This window comes from Sprattus sprattus, assembly GCF_963457725.1.
Source record: "Sprattus sprattus genome assembly, chromosome: 3".
Taxonomy (NCBI): Eukaryota; Metazoa; Chordata; class Actinopteri; order Clupeiformes; family Clupeidae; genus Sprattus; species Sprattus sprattus.
In genome coordinates, this window is record NC_137922.1 from 45667536 (window position 1) to 45686783 (window position 19248).

General features: G+C 43.8%; 1 protein-coding gene across 1 annotated transcript; it reads left to right on the plus strand.

Annotated features, from left to right (window-relative positions):
- Positions 1-836: 836 nt before the first annotated feature.
- Positions 837-10643, plus strand: c1ql1l (complement component 1, q subcomponent-like 1-like; the record flags this gene model as incomplete). The annotated part of the gene is made up of 2 exons (XM_080835851.1): positions 837-1526; positions 10464-10643. The coding sequence occupies exons 1-2, from the start codon at positions 909-911 to the stop codon at positions 10641-10643; spliced, it is 798 nt and encodes a 265-aa protein (XP_080691977.1). The 5' UTR covers positions 837-908.
- Positions 10644-19248: the final 8605 nt, after the last annotated feature.

Here is a 19248-nt window from a genome sequence, read left to right on the forward strand (position 1 = left end):
TCTTTCTCCGTCTCAGTGTGAGTCATGTGCACGGAAGAGACAGAGCGAGTGTGTGAGTGTGTGAGTGTCTGTGTGTGTCCGTGAGTGTGTGTGTCTCTGTTTGTATCCCGCCTCCTCTCCCTCCCTCTCCCACCCACCCTCTCTATGTCTATATCCCTCTTTCTTTTTTTCCCTTCCTCTCTCCCTCCTTTTCCTTCTCTCTCTCTCCCCGTCTCCCTCCCTCACTTTACCTCTCTCTCTCTTTCCTTTGTCTCTCTCTCTCTCGTTCCTTCCTCTCTTTCTCTCTCTCTCTCTTCCATATTCTCTCTCTCTCTTTCATCTCTCTTCTATATATTCCCTATCTCTTTCCTCTCTCTCTTCTTTATTCTCTATCCATTTCCTTCCTCACTCTCCTTCTCCTGTTACCATCTCATACCCTGTTTTCCATCATTCCTCTCTTGACTGCAAACACACACACACATACGATCACACACACTCATCGCACAGACCCACTCCCGCGCTCTCTCTCTCTCTCTCTCTCTCTCTCTCTCTCGCCCTATCAGCAGTGAAGAGGGAGTCCCTGTCACTCTCTGTACTTAACCTACCGAGACCTGTCTCAGTCTTCCTCTCTCTTCTCCTCTAATCCCTCGCTCCCCTTCTCTCTCACTCTCTCTCTCTCCCTCTCTCACACACACACCCTAACTCACTCACTCAGCACACGCTCACCTGTGATCACTCGTCTTTCCCTTTGACTCAGTTTTCCCGGCCGTGCAGGTTCTCGTCGTGGTTCCTCGTCGGGTGGAGGGCGTCCCTTCGCCTCCCAGCCGCTAGGCACCATTACCCCCTCTGAGAGACCCACGCTGGCATCCCAGCCGCTTCCGCGCCTCAGCCTGGGCAGGAAGACCCTGGTGGGGGCCGCCGTGGGTGTGATGCTGGTCCTAATCCTTGTGGTGCTCATTCCCGTGCTGGTGAGCAGCGTGGGCGACGACGCCGGCCGCTACGAGATGCTCGGCACCTGCCGCATGGTGTGCGACCCGTACACGGAAAAGGGCGCCGCCACCACCGGCACCGTCAGTACCAGCATCCAGGGAGAGGCGGAGGCGCTGAGTGACCACAGCATGGGCTCACCACTGCCCACCTACGCCCACGGGCTGCCGGGGAAGCCCGGTCGGCCCGGGAAGCCCGGACCCCCGGGACCGCCTGGAGAGCCTGGTCCGCTGGGTCCAATGGGTCCGCCGGGGGATCGCGGCGACTCGGATGCTGACCGGACCGGGATTTTAACGCTGGGGGGGCGGACGGGGGGGATCGGCACAGCGACGTACTCAACGGTTCCGCGTGTGGCATTCTTCGCGGGGCTGCGGAACCCTCAGGAGGGCTACGACATTCTGAAGTTCGACGACATCGTCACCAACCTGGGAAGCAACTACGATGGGGCTTCTGGGAAGTTTGTGTGTAAGATCCCTGGCACCTACTACTTCACTTACAATGTCCTGATGAGGGGGGGCGACGGAACCAGCATGTGGGCTGACCTGCTCAAGAACGGACAGGTGAGGGACGGTTCTGTATTCCATTAAACACACACACCATCTTCATCATCATCATCATCATCATCATCATCACAATCATCACTCCAGAAACTTAGTAAATATATCAGACATAGTAAATATATAGTATTTTGTATTGTATTCCTTTCTGAAGATTGATAAATATCACACACACACACATTCAATATAAACTGTACAACTGCACATAAATGTCACTCAATTCTTCCTTTGTATAGCTCCATTATTAATTACTTCATCACACTCACACTGTCTTGGTATCTGTCACCATTATCTTTGCCTTACAAAAGTTTGCGATGTATGTGTATATTTTGCTGCAAAATTAAACCTGACTAAATACACTTTCTAGGCTTACTCTAGATTACCTTTAAGGTTTATATTGATGTATTATCAAAACATTTTTACTTTTTGGTAATAAACTGTTTGTATGGACGAGGCTTTACATGGTTGTCCATTAAATCTTAAAGGTCTGACTGTGGGGAAAGTAGGCATCTGTATTCAAGTATTGAAAACGGGTGTGGGGGCGACAGTGGTACAGGAGGTAGAGAAGTTGTTTAATAATCAGAAGGTTGCTAGTTTGGTTCCCTGTCGAATTGTCCTTGAGCAAGACACTGAACCCCCTAATTGCTCCTGATGTGCAGTGTGCCATCAGTGTAACTGCAAAAATCCTTGTAAGTCGCTTTGGATAAAAGCGTCTACTAAATGTAAATGTAAATGTAAATCTTAAAGGTCTGACTGTGGGGAAAGTAGGCATCTGTATCCAAGTATTGAAAAGCGGGTACAATATGATGCTCCCGGCCAACTATAGTGTGATCAATTATTTCTGCTGATCCAGGTGGGCTTGTTTTACCCTGAAAGTTGACACTGAAACCTGCGCCCTTGCCCGAGTGCCGTTCTATCTGTTAAAATTAGACCTGTCTGCTTCTTCAGGACCATCACGGCATCTCCTCTCCATCTGCTCCGTGCGGAGGCGTACAGAGAGAGAGAGAGAGAGAGAGAGACAGAGAGACAGAGAGAGAGAGAGAGAGAACGAGAGAGGGAGGCATAGTTTGTTTAAAATAAAATAAAAACATAGATATTTCTTATATGAGTTTCAGACTCATTCATACCAATAAAGTGATTTGGTTTGAGAAAGAGAGAGAAAGAGAGACAGAGAGAGAGAGAGAGAGAGAGAGAGAGAGCACGGGGAATGCTTGTCCAGTCTACTCTATCCTTGATATATCTTCATGCAGGGAGTGGAGTGGCGTGCCCTGCCTTTGTCCATGTTAAAATTAGCCTCATGCGCTTAATGACATCAACTTTCTCCGGGGGCAGGTTATGCACTGAGGAGGCATTCATCCTTTCCCCTCTCCTCTCCTCCTCTCCGTTCACTCTGGTCTTCTCTCTTCATCCCTTCTTTCTCTGCACCAAGCCTGCCCTTCTCTCCATGCTGCCGTTTTATTTATTATTAGTTTTAGAAAAGCAGTATAAACAGCACTTATGAAATGTTTATAGATGATATTTCTAACAAGCAAACTGGTTACAAATGGCAGATATGATTATTTGTCCCGATAATCTGACCTGCTCTGCTATTTGCAAATATTCATATATATTCGTATTCCTGTGCGCTGTAACACTAGGGCATTCTAGATAGAAAATAAACTGTTCCTGGCGCTCAACTGGTTGCATGAGGTGCTACGACCACCAAGGTCAGAGGTCATGGGTCTGATTCCACAGGGCACGTGTAGCCTAACGCTAACATGCCATGACACAAAAACCTATACTGCGAGTCGCTTTGGATGACAACTCAGGGGCCAGACCTATAGGTTTATATTGATATATTATCAAAACATAAATATATCATTATCCTATTTCTGTTTGTGAACATGAGGGTAAACTGTTTGTATGGACGAGGCTTTAAATGGTCACATCAAAGTATTGAAAAGGGGGTTATCTGAATGCAGACAGCGTTAATGCACATGGAAAAGTCAGGTCAGATGCAAAAGCACTCACAGAATGGGGCAGAATGGGGCAGAATGGGGCAGGCCCGAGGCAGTTGAGGTGTGGCAGCAAATTGTTAATTTTGACAGATCACTTTCTTAAGATGAAGTAATTTGTTCACAAGAGAATGCAAAAAAAGGCGAACGGAGTCAAAGTCCCCCAGCGGATCAGCGGAGGGGAACAGAACCCAGACGAGTGACAGCTGAATTGCTGCAATGTGACATGAGAATGCGGAACAAAAGATGAGAAAAAACAGAGAACCCAAAAGTTGAACAATTTCACAACGCCAGCAGCCTCACCCCATCTCTCCCCTAAGCCGTCTGCAGGGTGTTCAATCACAAAGCAATTCTGACAGATTGTTGTTGTTTTTATTTATTTATTTACTTGTTTTCCCCCCTCTTTTTCATCCATCTTCCTTTCTTTCTTTTTTCTCCCGGTTGTTGTTTGAAAGGGTTCAACTCTTTCTATGGCCAAATCGTGGCCATTACAACTTTTCCCACTGGTATTGATTCTGTCCTATTAGTAGTACTGTACAAGTAGTCAGGGCCCAGGAAGTGACTATGTGCCTCTATTGTGCCAATATTTTGTCCAAAATATTGATCCAAATTTCCTGTTGAGCTTTTGTTTGCATCACAGAACTGAACACAGAGCTTACACTTAAGTGTTTGATTTTGGAGAAAAAAAAATGCACCTTTGTGGCATTGGTCTTGCTTTGTCTAAGTGGAACAAAACCGTTTGGGATTTGTTTTAGAGACTGAATCAGATTTGTACTTTGAAGTGAATACTAGTAAAGACCTCTACAAAACGCACAGGTCCAAAGATGGAGGATAACAACTGTGTGTATGTGCATCTGTGTGTGTTTGTGTTTGCAAGCATTTGTGTGTGTATGTGCATCTGTGTGTGTGTGTGTGTGTGTGTGTGTGTGTGTGTATATATGTTCGCAAGCATTTGTGAGTGTGTGTATGTGCGTCTTTGTCTGTGTGTATGTATGTTTGTGTTTGCAAGCATTTGTGTGTTTTGTGTGTAAGTGCATCTCAGTCTGTGTGTATGTGTGTGTGTTTGCAAGTATTTGTGTGTTTGTGTATGTGCATCTCAGTCTGTGTGTATGTATGTGTGTGTTTGTAAGCATTTGTGTGTGTGTGTGTATGTAAGTGACTGGAGATCATCAGACTGGAATTTTTCATTAACCTAGTTGTATAGTATTGAGTGTGTGTGTGTGTGTGTGTGTGTGTGTGTGTCTGATACTTTGGTACCAACCTGCTGTATTGTGCAGGGGGGAAAGGAGTGAGTGTGTGTGTGCATAAGTATGGCGTGTGCCTGTGCGTGCATGTGTGTGTAATGTCATCAGAATGAGACTTTAGAACCGAGAGGGCAGAGTCCGAAGACTCCTTGGACAGAGTCATCACCCTGACAACCGTCATTATGTCATTCTCAATCACAGGCTTCTCTCAACACCCCTGGCCATACAGGAGCTTCTGACAACACCCAACACCCCTGCCTCGCTCACACACACACACTCATACACTCACACTCACAAACGCACACTCACACACTCACACGCACAAACGCACATGGACACGCACACACACACACACGCACACACACACACACACACACACACACACACACACACACACACACACACACACTCACACTCACGCCCTAATGCAACTATAAACACCCCCTCTCTGTCATACATTCTAACCCACTGTTGTTTTTTCAGTCATAGGTATATATATATATATATATATATATATATGCCCCCTAACCCATACTGTCTCACACTGTCATCCTCTCTCATACACACATCCATGCTATATCCCTACATAGATTCACACAATCATATTCGTTCATACACACAAATAAACACACACACTCATTCTCTCTCACACACGCACATACACAGACACACACACACACATAAACACACACACACGTATATCTTGCATGTTCACCCAGAACTAATGAGTGTCTGTGGGACCAGAGTTTGGGCATGTGGTCTGACACACAGCGGTTATAAATAATCGGGGCAAAAAAAGATCAGGTGGAGCTAGACCATTAAAACACCCAGACCTCCAGGTGTGACAAGCCACAGGTTGGGAGCCTAACGACACACACCAACACAGTAACACACACCAACACAGTAACACACACACCAACACAGAAACACACACACCAACACAGTAACACACACACCAACACAGTTACACACACACCAACACAGTAACACACATCGACACAGTAACACACACCAACACAGTAACACACACCAACACAGTAACACACACACCAACACAGTAACACACACACCAACACAGAAACACACACACCAACACAGTAACACACACACCAACACAGTTACACACACACCAACACAGAAACACACACACCAACACAGTAACACACACACCAACACAGTAACACACACACCAACACAGTAACACACACCAACACAGTAACACACACACCAACACAGTAACACACACCAACACAGTAACACACACACCAACACAGAAACACACACACCAACACCAGTGGCGGCGCCAGAGATTTTTTTCTGGTGGTGCTATGGGGGTGCTCGGCGTTTTACTGAGGGTGCTATGAAATTAGGGTGAAAGCATATGAGTCTCATTTTTCTCTACTACAACACCTCCCCACCATATCGTCACATATGTTTACACGTTTGATCTCTAACGCGTCTTTGGGGTACATAAAAAGCGTCATTCAAATCGATCGTATTATTACTATTATCATTAGGCTACTTCTGACGGACGCGCACAAAGCCGCGTTCATCTCCGACGGTCAAAATGGATGCAGCATGTTATAGATAACGTAATCCCAAATACTTCACTTACTTCAGTGTGTGGATTAAAGTTTGCGCCAGATGACTAACAGGTCACCACTACCATGTGTGACAAATTAAACTAAACATACCAAGTTCAATACACTTCTAACTAAAGACGGCAGATTAGAATATCAGATATAGCCTAATTAACTTAAACAGGCAAAGAGTCAGAAATGCTTTCAAAAAGTGTATATTATTTTAAGTCACAATCAATAAAAACATGAATGAGACCAAACAGTAGGCACTCAAAAAACAATAATAAGAGATCAAAAAGTGTATCAAAAAGTGCACAAAAAACTATGCTTAAAACATCCCTTAATTGTTTCCTAATCATTTCTGCCATTACATTGATGATCTCATTCTGCACGTCATGGTGCACATACTTTGCATTTGACGGGTTGTTATCTAACTTTTTCTGAACGGTTTTATCAAATTTTCCAATTACAGATAGCAACTCGCGGACATTACCCCTGTTTGCTGAATCCTCATCTTCAATGTGGCCTCGCGGTGAGATCCCCTGACAAGCAGTGTGTAGCGCAAGCTTTCCACAACATTTTTGTAATATTGGTCTTTTCGGACCATCCTGGGCGTTCATGCTTAAGTCACCCAGGATGCTAGCAGCATGGCTAGCAGCGCCCTCAGTAGAGGTGAAGGGTTAACTTGGACCAGGACGTTCCTCTTCTTCTACATCAGAATCAGAATCCAATACCTCTTGCATTTTTTCTTCCTCTTGAACATCTTATTCAACTCGAGGAAATTTGCGGATCAAATACCGATCCATTTTCGTGATTTTGTGAACGCTTGACCGATCGCGAGGATTACTGTTACTTAGCCTACTACTCATTGAACAATCACGTTCACGCGCAACGTGTCTGTGTCGTGCTACGTGAACAATCTGTTTATTTCAATCTGTTATTTTCAGTTATTTTCTTTTGTGATTAAAATATTATTATCACACAATACATTTTATTAAGAACTCAGAATGAAATTAAATAACAATAATAGGCCTAAATAAACCATTATTTTCTTGGGGGTGCTATGGGGGTGCTATGGCCAATCTAGGGGGTGCTCTAGCACCCCCTAGCCCCCCCCTGGCGCCGCCACTGACCAACACAGTAACACACACACCAACACAGTTACACACACACCAACACAGTAACACACATCGACACAGTAACACACACCAACACAGTAACACACACACCAACACAGTAACACACACACACCAACACAGTAACACACACACAAACACAGTTACACACACACCAACACAGTAACACACATCGACACAGTAACACACACCAACACAGTAACACACACACCAACACAGTAACACACACCAACACAGTAACTCACACACCAACACACATCAAACACAGCAACACACACTGACACAGTAACACACATCGACACAGTAACACACACCAACACAGTAACACACACCAACACAGTAACACACACTGACAGACACCAACACAATAACACACACTCACACACACATCAACACAGTGACACACACCAACTTAGTAACACACACACACTTAACAGCGACACACAATAACACAATAACACACACCGACAAACACCAACACAATAACACACACAAGCACACATCAACATACACAAATACACACCTGACTACCAGTATACACACCCACCATCACCGCAGTACCTGCAGTGTCAACACTGATTGGTTGCACAAATCTGATTCATTGCACTTACTAAATATAGGAACGGAAAGTCATGTTGGGGGATAAACAACACTGAGAAAGAAAGATAGAAGAAAGAGGAGGAGGTGGAGGAAGAAGAAGAGAAAAACAATAACAGGCATGGTTGATTCACGAGGCTCGCTTGTCTCTACGATGTCATCAAAGGCAGAGCGTGAAGAGCAAGACTAGAAGAGACTAAAGTCCACCTCCTCTTCTTCTCCTCTTCCTTCTGCTCCCGCGCTTCTCCAGGTGAAGCACTAAAGGCGCGGATTCACCATTCCAGATGCTCACTCGAGGTCCCGCTTTTTTCTTCTCCTTTTTGGCAAACATACATTGCAGTCGGCACTTGTGTGATGCCGTTAGCATCTTTGTGGGGATGACCTCAGAGTGTCTCAGTAGTACTATAGGTTAGATGCCTATGGAGACTGGGGGGGGGGGGGGGGGCATTCCCGGGTCCCACTGTCTGACTCAAGTACCCCCACTCCCTCCTGACCAGATGAGTCACGGCATTAGTCACAGCGGCAACAAGCACGTTTTCTGCCGACGGGGACACTGTTACTCAGCCACGACTTCAAGGCCTGACATTTGGCTGACATCTAAAAGCATCCATCCCTCGCAAAGACATGGAGAGAAAGAAAGAAAGAAAGAAAGACAAACAGAGAAGGAAAGTGAGAAGGCAAAAAACGAGAGAAGAGTATCTCATAAATATTGTAGCCACGTGCCGGGTTAAAACAGGTGAAGTAAGAGCATTACGACCTACGACCTCTCTGATGTAGCTGCCGCTTGCATTTCAGGCACAGATCGACGTGTTCTCTAGACTCATCAGAATCCTTATTAAAATTAAATTTTCTTGCCCCTGTCGCCATTGTGCTTGCTCTAAGGGGGTTCAGGCACTGGGCTTTGTAAAGCGCCTTGAGACAATTGTATTGTTTTGGCACTTTATAAATAAAATTGAATTGAACCCAAGTCCACTGCTAAAAGTCAAGTTTTTATTACACCCTCTAGACTAGCACACAGGGGTTTTGAAGTCTAGAGGCATTATGTTTTTGTAAGGCAAAAACTACGTATTGCACCTTGGACTTGTTTTCCATCTGTATTGATTGAATGAGATGGGTTTGAATGCGCAGTCTGCTTTCCTAATCAAATACACTTTTTGTGAAATTTTGCAAATTCACAAAGTGGCTTGTGCAGAGCCGGACATTATTCGGGCCGGTCAATAACGGACACTGAAGGGAGGGGTGTGTTTGATTGTCTGATTTTAATGGCAACAACCTTTCATCATAATTGCGGACTGGGCCTTTAACCTTTAGGATTGTTAGGAATTATTCGTTTATATCCTCGATCCCAGACAGACCCCCTCCTCGAGGCTCGTATGAAATCATCAGCAACAACACGTCTTTATGGACATGACAAAGCAATGGCTCATTAGGCCTACAGCCCACTTTACTCTTTCAAGTCACAAAGAGAAACAACCCCACAGAGAACACATACAGCTGGGACGTGAGTCCACACACGCCTCTGCACTGTAGAAAACAGCACCTCACTGTAGGCTACTGTACAGAGAAAGACATGTTCATTCTTAAGCTCGAAAGACTTTCCCTCGGTTTTGTATGCTGTGTGCACAGGGCCTTGTTGTCTTATTCAGAAATTTATTTTTGAATTTCACAGCTTTCTGCCTGTGAGAAATATGTTGTGTTTTCTTTGTTGTGGGACCTCTTCATGCTGTGATACTTATAGAAAGGCGATTGGCGTCACAGCAATTACCATAAGGCAAAGACAAAAAAATAGCTTCATTAACAGTTATTTAGATATTTGGATACAAAACAATTCAAATTCATAACGAAGCACACCTTATGACAAGCTGTTTCACAATTTTAACTTCTGGAAGCAGTGTTGTTAGTCAGTGAAATTGCTTGACACCAAGACTAGATTCAACCAAGTCAACCATCAACTGCTCAAACGGTTGATTAAAAGCTGCATTCCTAGTTTTTTCAGCCACATGCTTAAGTGCAACTACAATACAATAGCTACAATAATCAATCAGCCATTATGTATCTTATCAGTATGAAGAGGCAAATGCTTGATAAGCCTGCTCAGTTTTGCAATTAATCCTGTTACTTACCTGTATGCAGTCTTTTCTTGTCAATACCTTAGCAGCCATAACAGATTCTGCTAAAAAAATGAACTAAAAGTAAATAATAGTGTAATAGTTTTCTTTGAAACTGCTTCAGACGTTAAATCACTCCATCAACAATCAGTCCCTTCATCAGCTGTACTCCCTGCTCAGTATCAAGTAACAAATCCTATCTTTGTGTGTGCGTGTGTGTTCGTGTGTGTGTGTGTGTGTGTGTCTGTGCGTGTGTGGGGGCGTGCTTGCGTGTCCCTCAGGTGCGGGCCAGTTCGATCGCCCAGGACCAGGACCAGAGCTACGACTACGCCTCCAACAGTGCGGTGCTCCACCTGGACGCGGGCGACGAGGTCTTCATCAAGCTGGACGGGGGCAAGGCCCACGGAGGCAACAGCAACAAGTACAGCACCTTCACAGGGTTCATCCTCTTCGCCGACTAGAGCATGGTTCTGGGGGTGGGGGGGGGGGGGGGCAACGAGAAAGAGGGGCATTGTCAAGGACGAGGAGAACTTTTGGGGGGGTCGGGGGAATGCCAGCTAAAGCATTGGTGATGGTGGCGGGGCGATGGAGGATTTTGGGGGGATGGGTCGAGGTGGGTGTGGGTGGGGGTGGGGGGAGGTGTGGTGGTCATGCCAAAATCATCAGTCTTGCTCTAATTCATGTGTCATATGAAACGGAGGGGTGGGGGTTATCGCTGGTTTCACCCATCATGTTCACGACTGTTGGAGGGGTATTAGGGGAGTGGGATTGTCTTTCCTTCCCCCGAGATAGTGATGTTTCATGGGCATGAGGGTCAGAGAAGCCCCCTCTTGTCTCTTCCATTTCCCAGTTACCCATCTTGGCTTGAGAGGGGCTGACTGAAAGTTTGAGCGCTGGCACGGGTAGTCGGGAAGTCCAGCTGAGAGAAGCTGTAACATGTACACAAAGATGTCTTAGTCTCTGTTTCTCTGCTCTGTCACTAACTCTGAGATGATGTATTTGTTTGCCTTCAGAGGACTTATGGTCAATCATTTTGTGAAGTTGATATTGAATAACCTTAAGTGATATATTCTGTCCACCATGTTTTGACTGTGACGCAAAAGTGACAAACCCCAACCCACCCCACCCCATCTCCTCAGTCTTCACATCTTCCATTAGCATCTGTATCATCCCTTTGTGAGTAACATAATTATGTGGGAACCACATGAAAACCCCTTGATGTGAAGGCTTACAGCCCCCAAACCCAACGTCTGTCTTTGATGCAAGTGTGAGGTTGTGGGTAAATGGTTATTGCCAACCGATATGTATCATGTACAGTACATTCCATGTCCGTCACGTTGTGTATCATTCAGCAGGGAATTTTTGTAAGCCTGAGCCAATGAAAGCTAATGTGCAATTTATCAGAACGAAAGAAGGAAAAGAAAAAACAAGAGCGAGAGGAAGGTGGGAAGTAAAGAAGGAGTGTGAGAGGAAATGCTGAAACAATATAGAAAGATGTTGCATACATGTGGGAAAATATACATATATATCTGTGTGTGTCTGAAATGCTATGGTGTCAAAATGGATATATACTTTTGGTAATAAATGGACCTTTTTTAAAGACTTTTGATGTCATAATTACAAGCTCTGCAAGATAAACACAATTACAGATATCATTGCTTCCTTGGATTCCGCTGGGGAGAGTCAAAGCTGTGACATCTCTTTCATCTGACCTCGACAGAACACGCAGACGAGACAAAAAGGAAATGGCAAACAAAAAAGGAGAGGGGGAAAAGGAAGATACCGTTAGGTAACAGCGGTTGACAAATGGCAAACAACTCTAAGGTGTGACTGACTCCCCCTATCTAAACTGATCTGCGTGCACAACGCTCCAATAAGGCGGAAAGATGACGCATAGAGACACAGAGAAGGAGATTGAGTAGCTAGAGGGAGGGAGAGAGAGGGACGACAGGAGGACGGGTGGGGGGCTACGAGTGAGATTCAAGTGAAAGAGAGAGAGATAAGGAGAGAGAGAGAGAGAAAAAGGGAGAGATAGAGAGAGAGAGTGAAAGTGGGAGAAAGAGAGAAAGAGAGAGAGAGAGAGATAAGGAGAGAGGGAAAAGCTCCTGTGAGGGATTTAGACGAACTGTAGGGAGGGTAATGGGGCATTTTGGAGCTCAAAAACTTCCCACTGAGGAAGGAGAAGAAGCATCGGGTGTGCGGCTAAAGCAGGGCTTTGGTTCCCAGCGCAGAGTGTGAGTGTGTGTGTATGTTTGTGTGTGTGTGTGTGTGTGTGTGTGTGTGTGTGTGTGTGTGTGTGTGTGTGTGTGTGTGTGTGTGTGTGTGTGTGTGTGTGTGTGTGTGTGAGAGTGTGGGATCGATAGCCTCAACCCCAGGAGAAAGAGGAAAAGGATGAGACCAAACTAACACTCACTGATTAGTGTCGCTGAGCTCTTACGGTATTATTAGGGGGTATTAGGTGTCTTTGTTGAAGAATGGAATTATGGGTGAAACACTTAACTCTGGATGGGGTTGTTTTTCAAGCACCAACATCTTTTCAAATCTACAGTCAAATTACAACGTGTGCAATAACATCTCTTTGTATCCTACAACAAAGATGGACAAGATAATAAACCATAATAACTGTCAGAAACATTTAGATAAACCCTAGATGTTCTATTGGTCAACCATTTAGATTAAGCATAGGTTTTCATAGGTGAAAACATTTAAACCATAGATATTCACAGGTTAAAGCATTCAGACAATAAACCATAGAATAGATATTCACAGGTGAAAACATTTAGACAATAAACAATAGATATTCACAGGTTAAAACATGTAGATGATAAACCATAGATATCCACACCTTAAAAGGCACTACCTTGCTATGCAGCAAAAAAAAGAGAGCACTCTACATTTACACTTGCGAATCCTTTGCAGCCTACGCAGTTCATTTGAACCGAGAGGAATGGAACATGAGACTTTGATATGACTGGGCCCTTAACCAAGCTGACATAGTGTCACTGGATATTCAACGTCTTTGCAAGACACAAGAATGAGAGAAAAAAAGGTCAGATGAATACAGATTTCATACCGTGTCTCAGTGCGTGTTCCCTTTGATCTGGCCGTATCTCTTAACTCAAGTGTTTGTCACCAAGCAGGCCATCATAGTGACATTTTATGTCAATCAGTATATACACAAGCACTGAAGACAGCAGCTTATTCGCCACCTTTCACAGAAAACAGGGCTCTCCTGTTAGCCCTCTGTCGTCCAACACACTGCATTCTCTCCGGTAGACAAGCAGACATACTAAATAATATATGTCTGTCAATGTCCGTCTTTAGCAGATTCACCAACACTGCAAAAATTGAAATCTTAGTAAGATAAAATATCTAAAAATTAAGGCAATATATGCTTGTTTTTTGGCTGACAGGATATTTCTCCTTACCAGGCATTTTTTATGTTAGAGCATTTCACTTGCTTCAAGTGTTTCAGTCCTTAATGATCTTAAGAGGGTATTTTAACTTGTTACTGAGATTTTATTACTGGTTCTGAACACGTTAATGCTTCAAACTAGTTTGATAACCACTGACAATTACAAAACTGCTTTATCAAATTCAGAGTCAAGACAAATGTACTTGTTTCTGGTCTGGCCACACTAGCTTTAAGATATATTTGGGTTCTATTTTTTTTTTGTAATCTTGGTAAGTTAAATTTTCCTGTTCTGTTGGCAGATAATTGTTCTTATTTTAAGTAATACTCCCCATTTTATTACTTGTTTTCTTGTCCAACAGTCATGGACAGCCCTGCATCAAAAGCATCTCATGAGACTGACGAGGTGCATGTTTTGTCAGCATACGTCCTCCCGGGGAGAAGGGCCCGTGACACTGATGTCCCCAGTGTCTAGCTCTGACATCTGTGGAAAGGACTGTGTGTGGGTTGCTTTAGCATCTATTTTGGTGACAGCCAGAAAGCACCCTTCAGTTCAGTCAAGTCAAGTGGAGGCAAAAGAGCTCTAAATCGAGCCAAAGCACAATGTGTTAGCATAAAGAGCGTAACATCTTGTGTATCAAACATCTTTGTCGAGCCAAAAGAGCTCTAAATCGAGCCAAAGCATAATGTGTTAGCATAAAGAGGGTAACATCTTGTGTTTCAAACATCTTTGTCGAGCCAAAACATCTCAAAATCGAGCCAAATCACAATGTGTTAGCATAAAGAGTGTAACATCTTGTGTTTCAAACATCTTTGTCGAGCCAAAAGAGCTCTAAATCGAGCCAAAGCACAATGTGTGAGCATAAAGAGTGTAACATCTTGTGTATCAAACATCTTTGTCGAACCAAAACTGCTCTAAATCGAGCCAAAGCACAATGTGTTAGCATAAAGAGTGTAACATCTTGTGTATCAAACATCTTTGTGGTTTATATCATCAAATTGACAGCATTGGCATACCAGGCATGTGTCGATCTGTCCAGCATCAGCCGGCATAAAAAAAAAAGAAAGAGATCCTTATCTGTTTGTTGTTGTCTTTGATCCGCGTCGTCACACAGCAAATCAATTCTCTTCTCTCCTTCTGAAACGGAGTCACTGCTGATGAGTCTTGGGAGATAAGAGAAGAGGAGAAGAGAAGATACCTCCATACACATACCTCCATACACACACACACACACACACACACACACACACACACACACACACACACACACACACACACACACACACACACACACACACACACACACACACACACACACACACACACACACACACACAAAGGAAAACAAATAATTGTCCAACAGTAACGCAACTCATGAATACAGCTAACAAAAGCTTTGCATACACATGACAAAATATGATTAAACTAAAAATAAAAAGCATTATGTGCATGTGTAAAGGGTTTGTTGTGTATAAAACACACATTATTTTTTAAACAGGTAAATCCTATGGACTATTCAACTGAATTTTAATCCAATAGACATGGTAACCTGGAATAAATGTACTTTTTTAACAGGGTTAAGTGCACAGCTGCATGTTGAGCAAAGTATGGTGCATGCTGGGAAAGACACCCGACCCTGGACTCGTCTGCTAGGACCAGCAGGGGGAGGTGAGGGTTGTTTATGTATGGTTACTGTACATATAATGTAATGTATGAAGTCGAGGCAAGGGGTGCCTCCTCTCTCCTCTTCTGTCTCATGTCAGTCTCTCTCCTCATCCGTCCCATTTCCTCCTCTCTCCTCATTTGTCTCGTCTCCTCCTCTTTCCTCATCCGTCTCATGTCCTCCTCTCTCCTCTTGTCTCTAAACTGCACTCTCATGTCTGTGGTTTCATCCTCCCTCCACTTCTCGCTCCTCTCATCTTCCCCTCTTCTCGCTCCTCTCATCTTCCCCTCTTCTCGCTCCTCTCGTCTTCCCCTCTTCTCGCTCCTATCCTTTCGTATGCCTTCGCATTAGCGTCTGCTAAATGACTAAATGCAAATGTAATGCCTCCTCTCCTCTCCTCCCTCTTTCCTATTCTCTTTCCTTCCATCTCATGTTCCCCCTTTGCTCTCCTCCACTGTGGAGACATTGAGCCCAGCCTGAGCATGAACATAAAAAGCCCCATATATTTGTAAGCAATGTTTAGGGGCAAGCATGTCAGATGTCCTAAACACTAAACACAAGCCTGATATGGGCGGACTGCAATGGTGCGTAATACACCATGTACTGTACACACAGAACCACATGGCCTATGTATTATTTGTATTATCATTATTTTTGGTGTCGCTGTTATTGTTTCTATATTCACATTAATGCAAATAAAAAAGGAATGAGATTTAAAGATCACTGTGTTATTTTCATGTACTGTTTTTAAATCCATAGGTTTACAGTCTCCTAGCTTAAGTACCCTAGCCCTGGTGATATAGGGGCCCTGGTGATGTAGGCCGGTATAGACTTTATGGATATTTCCAACCGTCCACCAGCCCACCGGGATTTATCCAAGCATGCCTGATGGCCAAGTGACCACTGAACGAGGACTGTGCTTCGATGTTTCATCTCAAGTGACCACTGAGCGAGGACTGTGCTTCGGTGTTTCATCTCAAGTGACCACTGAACGAGGACTGTGCTTCGGTGTTTCATCTCAAGTGACCACTGAGCGAGGGCTGTGCTTCGGTGTTTCATCTCAAGTGACCACTGAACGAGGACTGTGCTTCGGTGTTTCATCTCAAGTGACCACTGAACGAGGACTGTGCTTCGGTGTTTCATGTCAAGTGACCACTGAGCGAGGGCTGTGCTTCGGTGTTTCATCTCACTAAGAGACCACCGAGCGAGGACTGTGCTTCGGTGTTTCATCTCACTAAGAGACCACGAAGCGAGGACTGTGCTTCAGTGTTTCATCTCACTAAGAGACCACCGAGCGAGGACTGTGCTTCAGTGTTTCATCTCAAGAGAATGCTGAGCGAGGACTGTGCTTCGGTGTTTCATCTCACTAAGAGACCACGAAGCGAGGACTGTGCTTCAGTGTTTCATCTCACTAAGAGACCACCGAGCGAGGACTGTGCTTCAGTGTTTCATCTCAAGAGAATGCTGAGCGAGGACTGTGCTTCGGTGTTTCATCTCAAGAGAATGCTGAGCGAGGACTGTGCTTCGGTGTTTCATCTCACTAAGAGACCACTGCAGCCCTGGGGCTCTAAGGCTACATCATCTCTTCTGCCAGCATCATACAAAACAGCCAAGAAGCACTTCGTCTGCACTCAATTAGCGGTAGGGAGGATGAGGGGGTTGTTACCTTGGAGAGGTCAGTCTGGGCCTACCCATGATGCCTGCCTGGCCTCAACTCGTCTTCCTCTTGTATGGCCTCTTCCGACCCGTGCTCCCAGAGGCAGTTGAGTGTGTTGTCAAATTAGAGACTTTATGTCATGACGTCAGAGCGCAAATGAACACGCAGCTCATGTGGATGGGAGAGGAGCTGAACTGGACATTACAGTGCGTGTAGGGTTTTGTTTTGTTTCATGGTTGTTGTTTTTTATTTTTTATTAACTGGACCATGTGAATTTGTATCCATATGTAAGCAGACCAGTTAAATACTTTGAGATGCAGGAAAACTGTCCAAAATAATAGTCACATAAGTGCTGACTTTAAGGTTTAAGATATTGGCTACACATAAAGGTTAGTAAAAGAATATATCACATCTAATAATACATGTTGTTGAATGAAATAGTTTGCCTTGCAATGTTTAAAACTGAACAAGTGTGTGTGTGATAAAAGGATGCGCCCAACCTTTGTAATCCCTCAACAAACAATCTGAGCACGGGGAGATTTGAATTCCTAACATATATTTTTTAAACGATGTTGAACGTTAAACAAATATGCTGTCAGTTTTATGTCATATGTCGCAAGTGCTACAAGCAAATTATATTATTCTACATGCGCATATGTTAACTGCCACCCGCACAATATTAGTCCCAGTGCACACATTCCACAACAGAGAGTAGTTCAGGAAGAACAAAACACAGGGAGGGGTACAGAATGGTACCTGCACAAATAGAACTATAAATAGAGTTCCTGCTGGGCCAGCAGGAGGGCACATATGCTATCACATCTGAACTGTGCTAACGTGAATTAACCTGGCTTTTGACAATTTGGGGCTGTAAACAAGAAAGATACGTCTGGAGACAAATCCCTATGGAGAGAATAATGCATAAAGTTTTTGTCAATGCATGGACCGTGATCCACAAATATTCAATGATTTACAAATGTGTTTTTCCATCCACAAACACAGAACCCCTTACTCTCATTACAGTTCTCATTTAAATAGATGTACTATGATTTGTACTTAATGTATATTTGTAAATATAAACTTTATAACTTGTAAACTTTGCTTGTGCATTTGTCGTGAAATGTCATTTGTAAATCTGTAATTGAGGTGTGTTGTGAGGTGTTGAATCTGCATTTATGGAGCATCCCACACAAATGCATTCATCCCAGCTTCTGCTGATGTCATTTTGAGACATTCTTTTCGCTCTTTCGCAATCCACACACAAATAGGTCTTGATCCCCTCAAAGAAAGACATTGGAACAACCACTAGGTGGGTGCATTCAGTTGTTGAGAATAAGGCAATGTTGTAGCGAGCGTCAACAAATGTACTCAATATTTATCTAATTTCTGTAAAGCTATGCAGATAATAGTGCTGCAATTTATATTCTAGAACTACAAAATAGCCATCTAGCTCTGATATCTAACTTACAGTTAGCTAGCTGCAATATAATTTGTTTACTAGACTTGCTAGTGTGAGCTGAAATGGAGAAATCAAGATTCTGACAGGTATGAATGTCAAACGTTTAAGAACATTGATCTAGCTTTTCCTAGTAGAGATTATTAAACTGATAATTTCGACATTAATGGTCCTCCTAACAACATTAATGGTTGTGATCAGCCTGCTTAATGTCTCATGCGAGGTTAACAAAGAAATATGAAACTCTGACTTTAATCAAGTATGTGTTAATCATGTGCCTGTTAGCTAAAACATGACTTTTCTGTTTCTGTATGTCTTTGATTCTTAAGTGCTGACGTTTCTACCTATGTGTATGTGCTAAAGTTTTCCCTTTTGTGTGCGTGCATACGCAAGGGCTGATAGTAAAATATAGTAGTTCTTCTTTTTTGCCTTGCTGATGCATTACGTTGCAAAAGCATAGCAAGATGACTTTGGATGTGGGAGACCCACCACGTGGTTATCTCTAGTGCTTTGGTGTCGGAGAACCCTAACTTCATTCTATAAAAACCTTGTGTGATGTGTTTAACTTTGCTTCTCTCTCATCTGCTGCTGTTTGGGACTGAGCCCAGGCTCTCTCTCTCTCTCTCTCTCTCTCTCTCTCTCTCTCATCCACCAGGATGAGGTTGAGCCCATGTCTATCTCTTGTCTGTCAATAATGACTTAATTTTAATATTTAGAATAATAATTCTGTAGACAACATGATGGAGGACGGTGCTCTGGCTTCTTTGTTATGTTTTCACACATTTTTCCAGGACGAATGAAATGATTGGACAGGCTTTTTACAGCCCTGTGGTTGCCACATCTTGTTTTTGTTGTTAGAGCATTTATTTCTTCATTG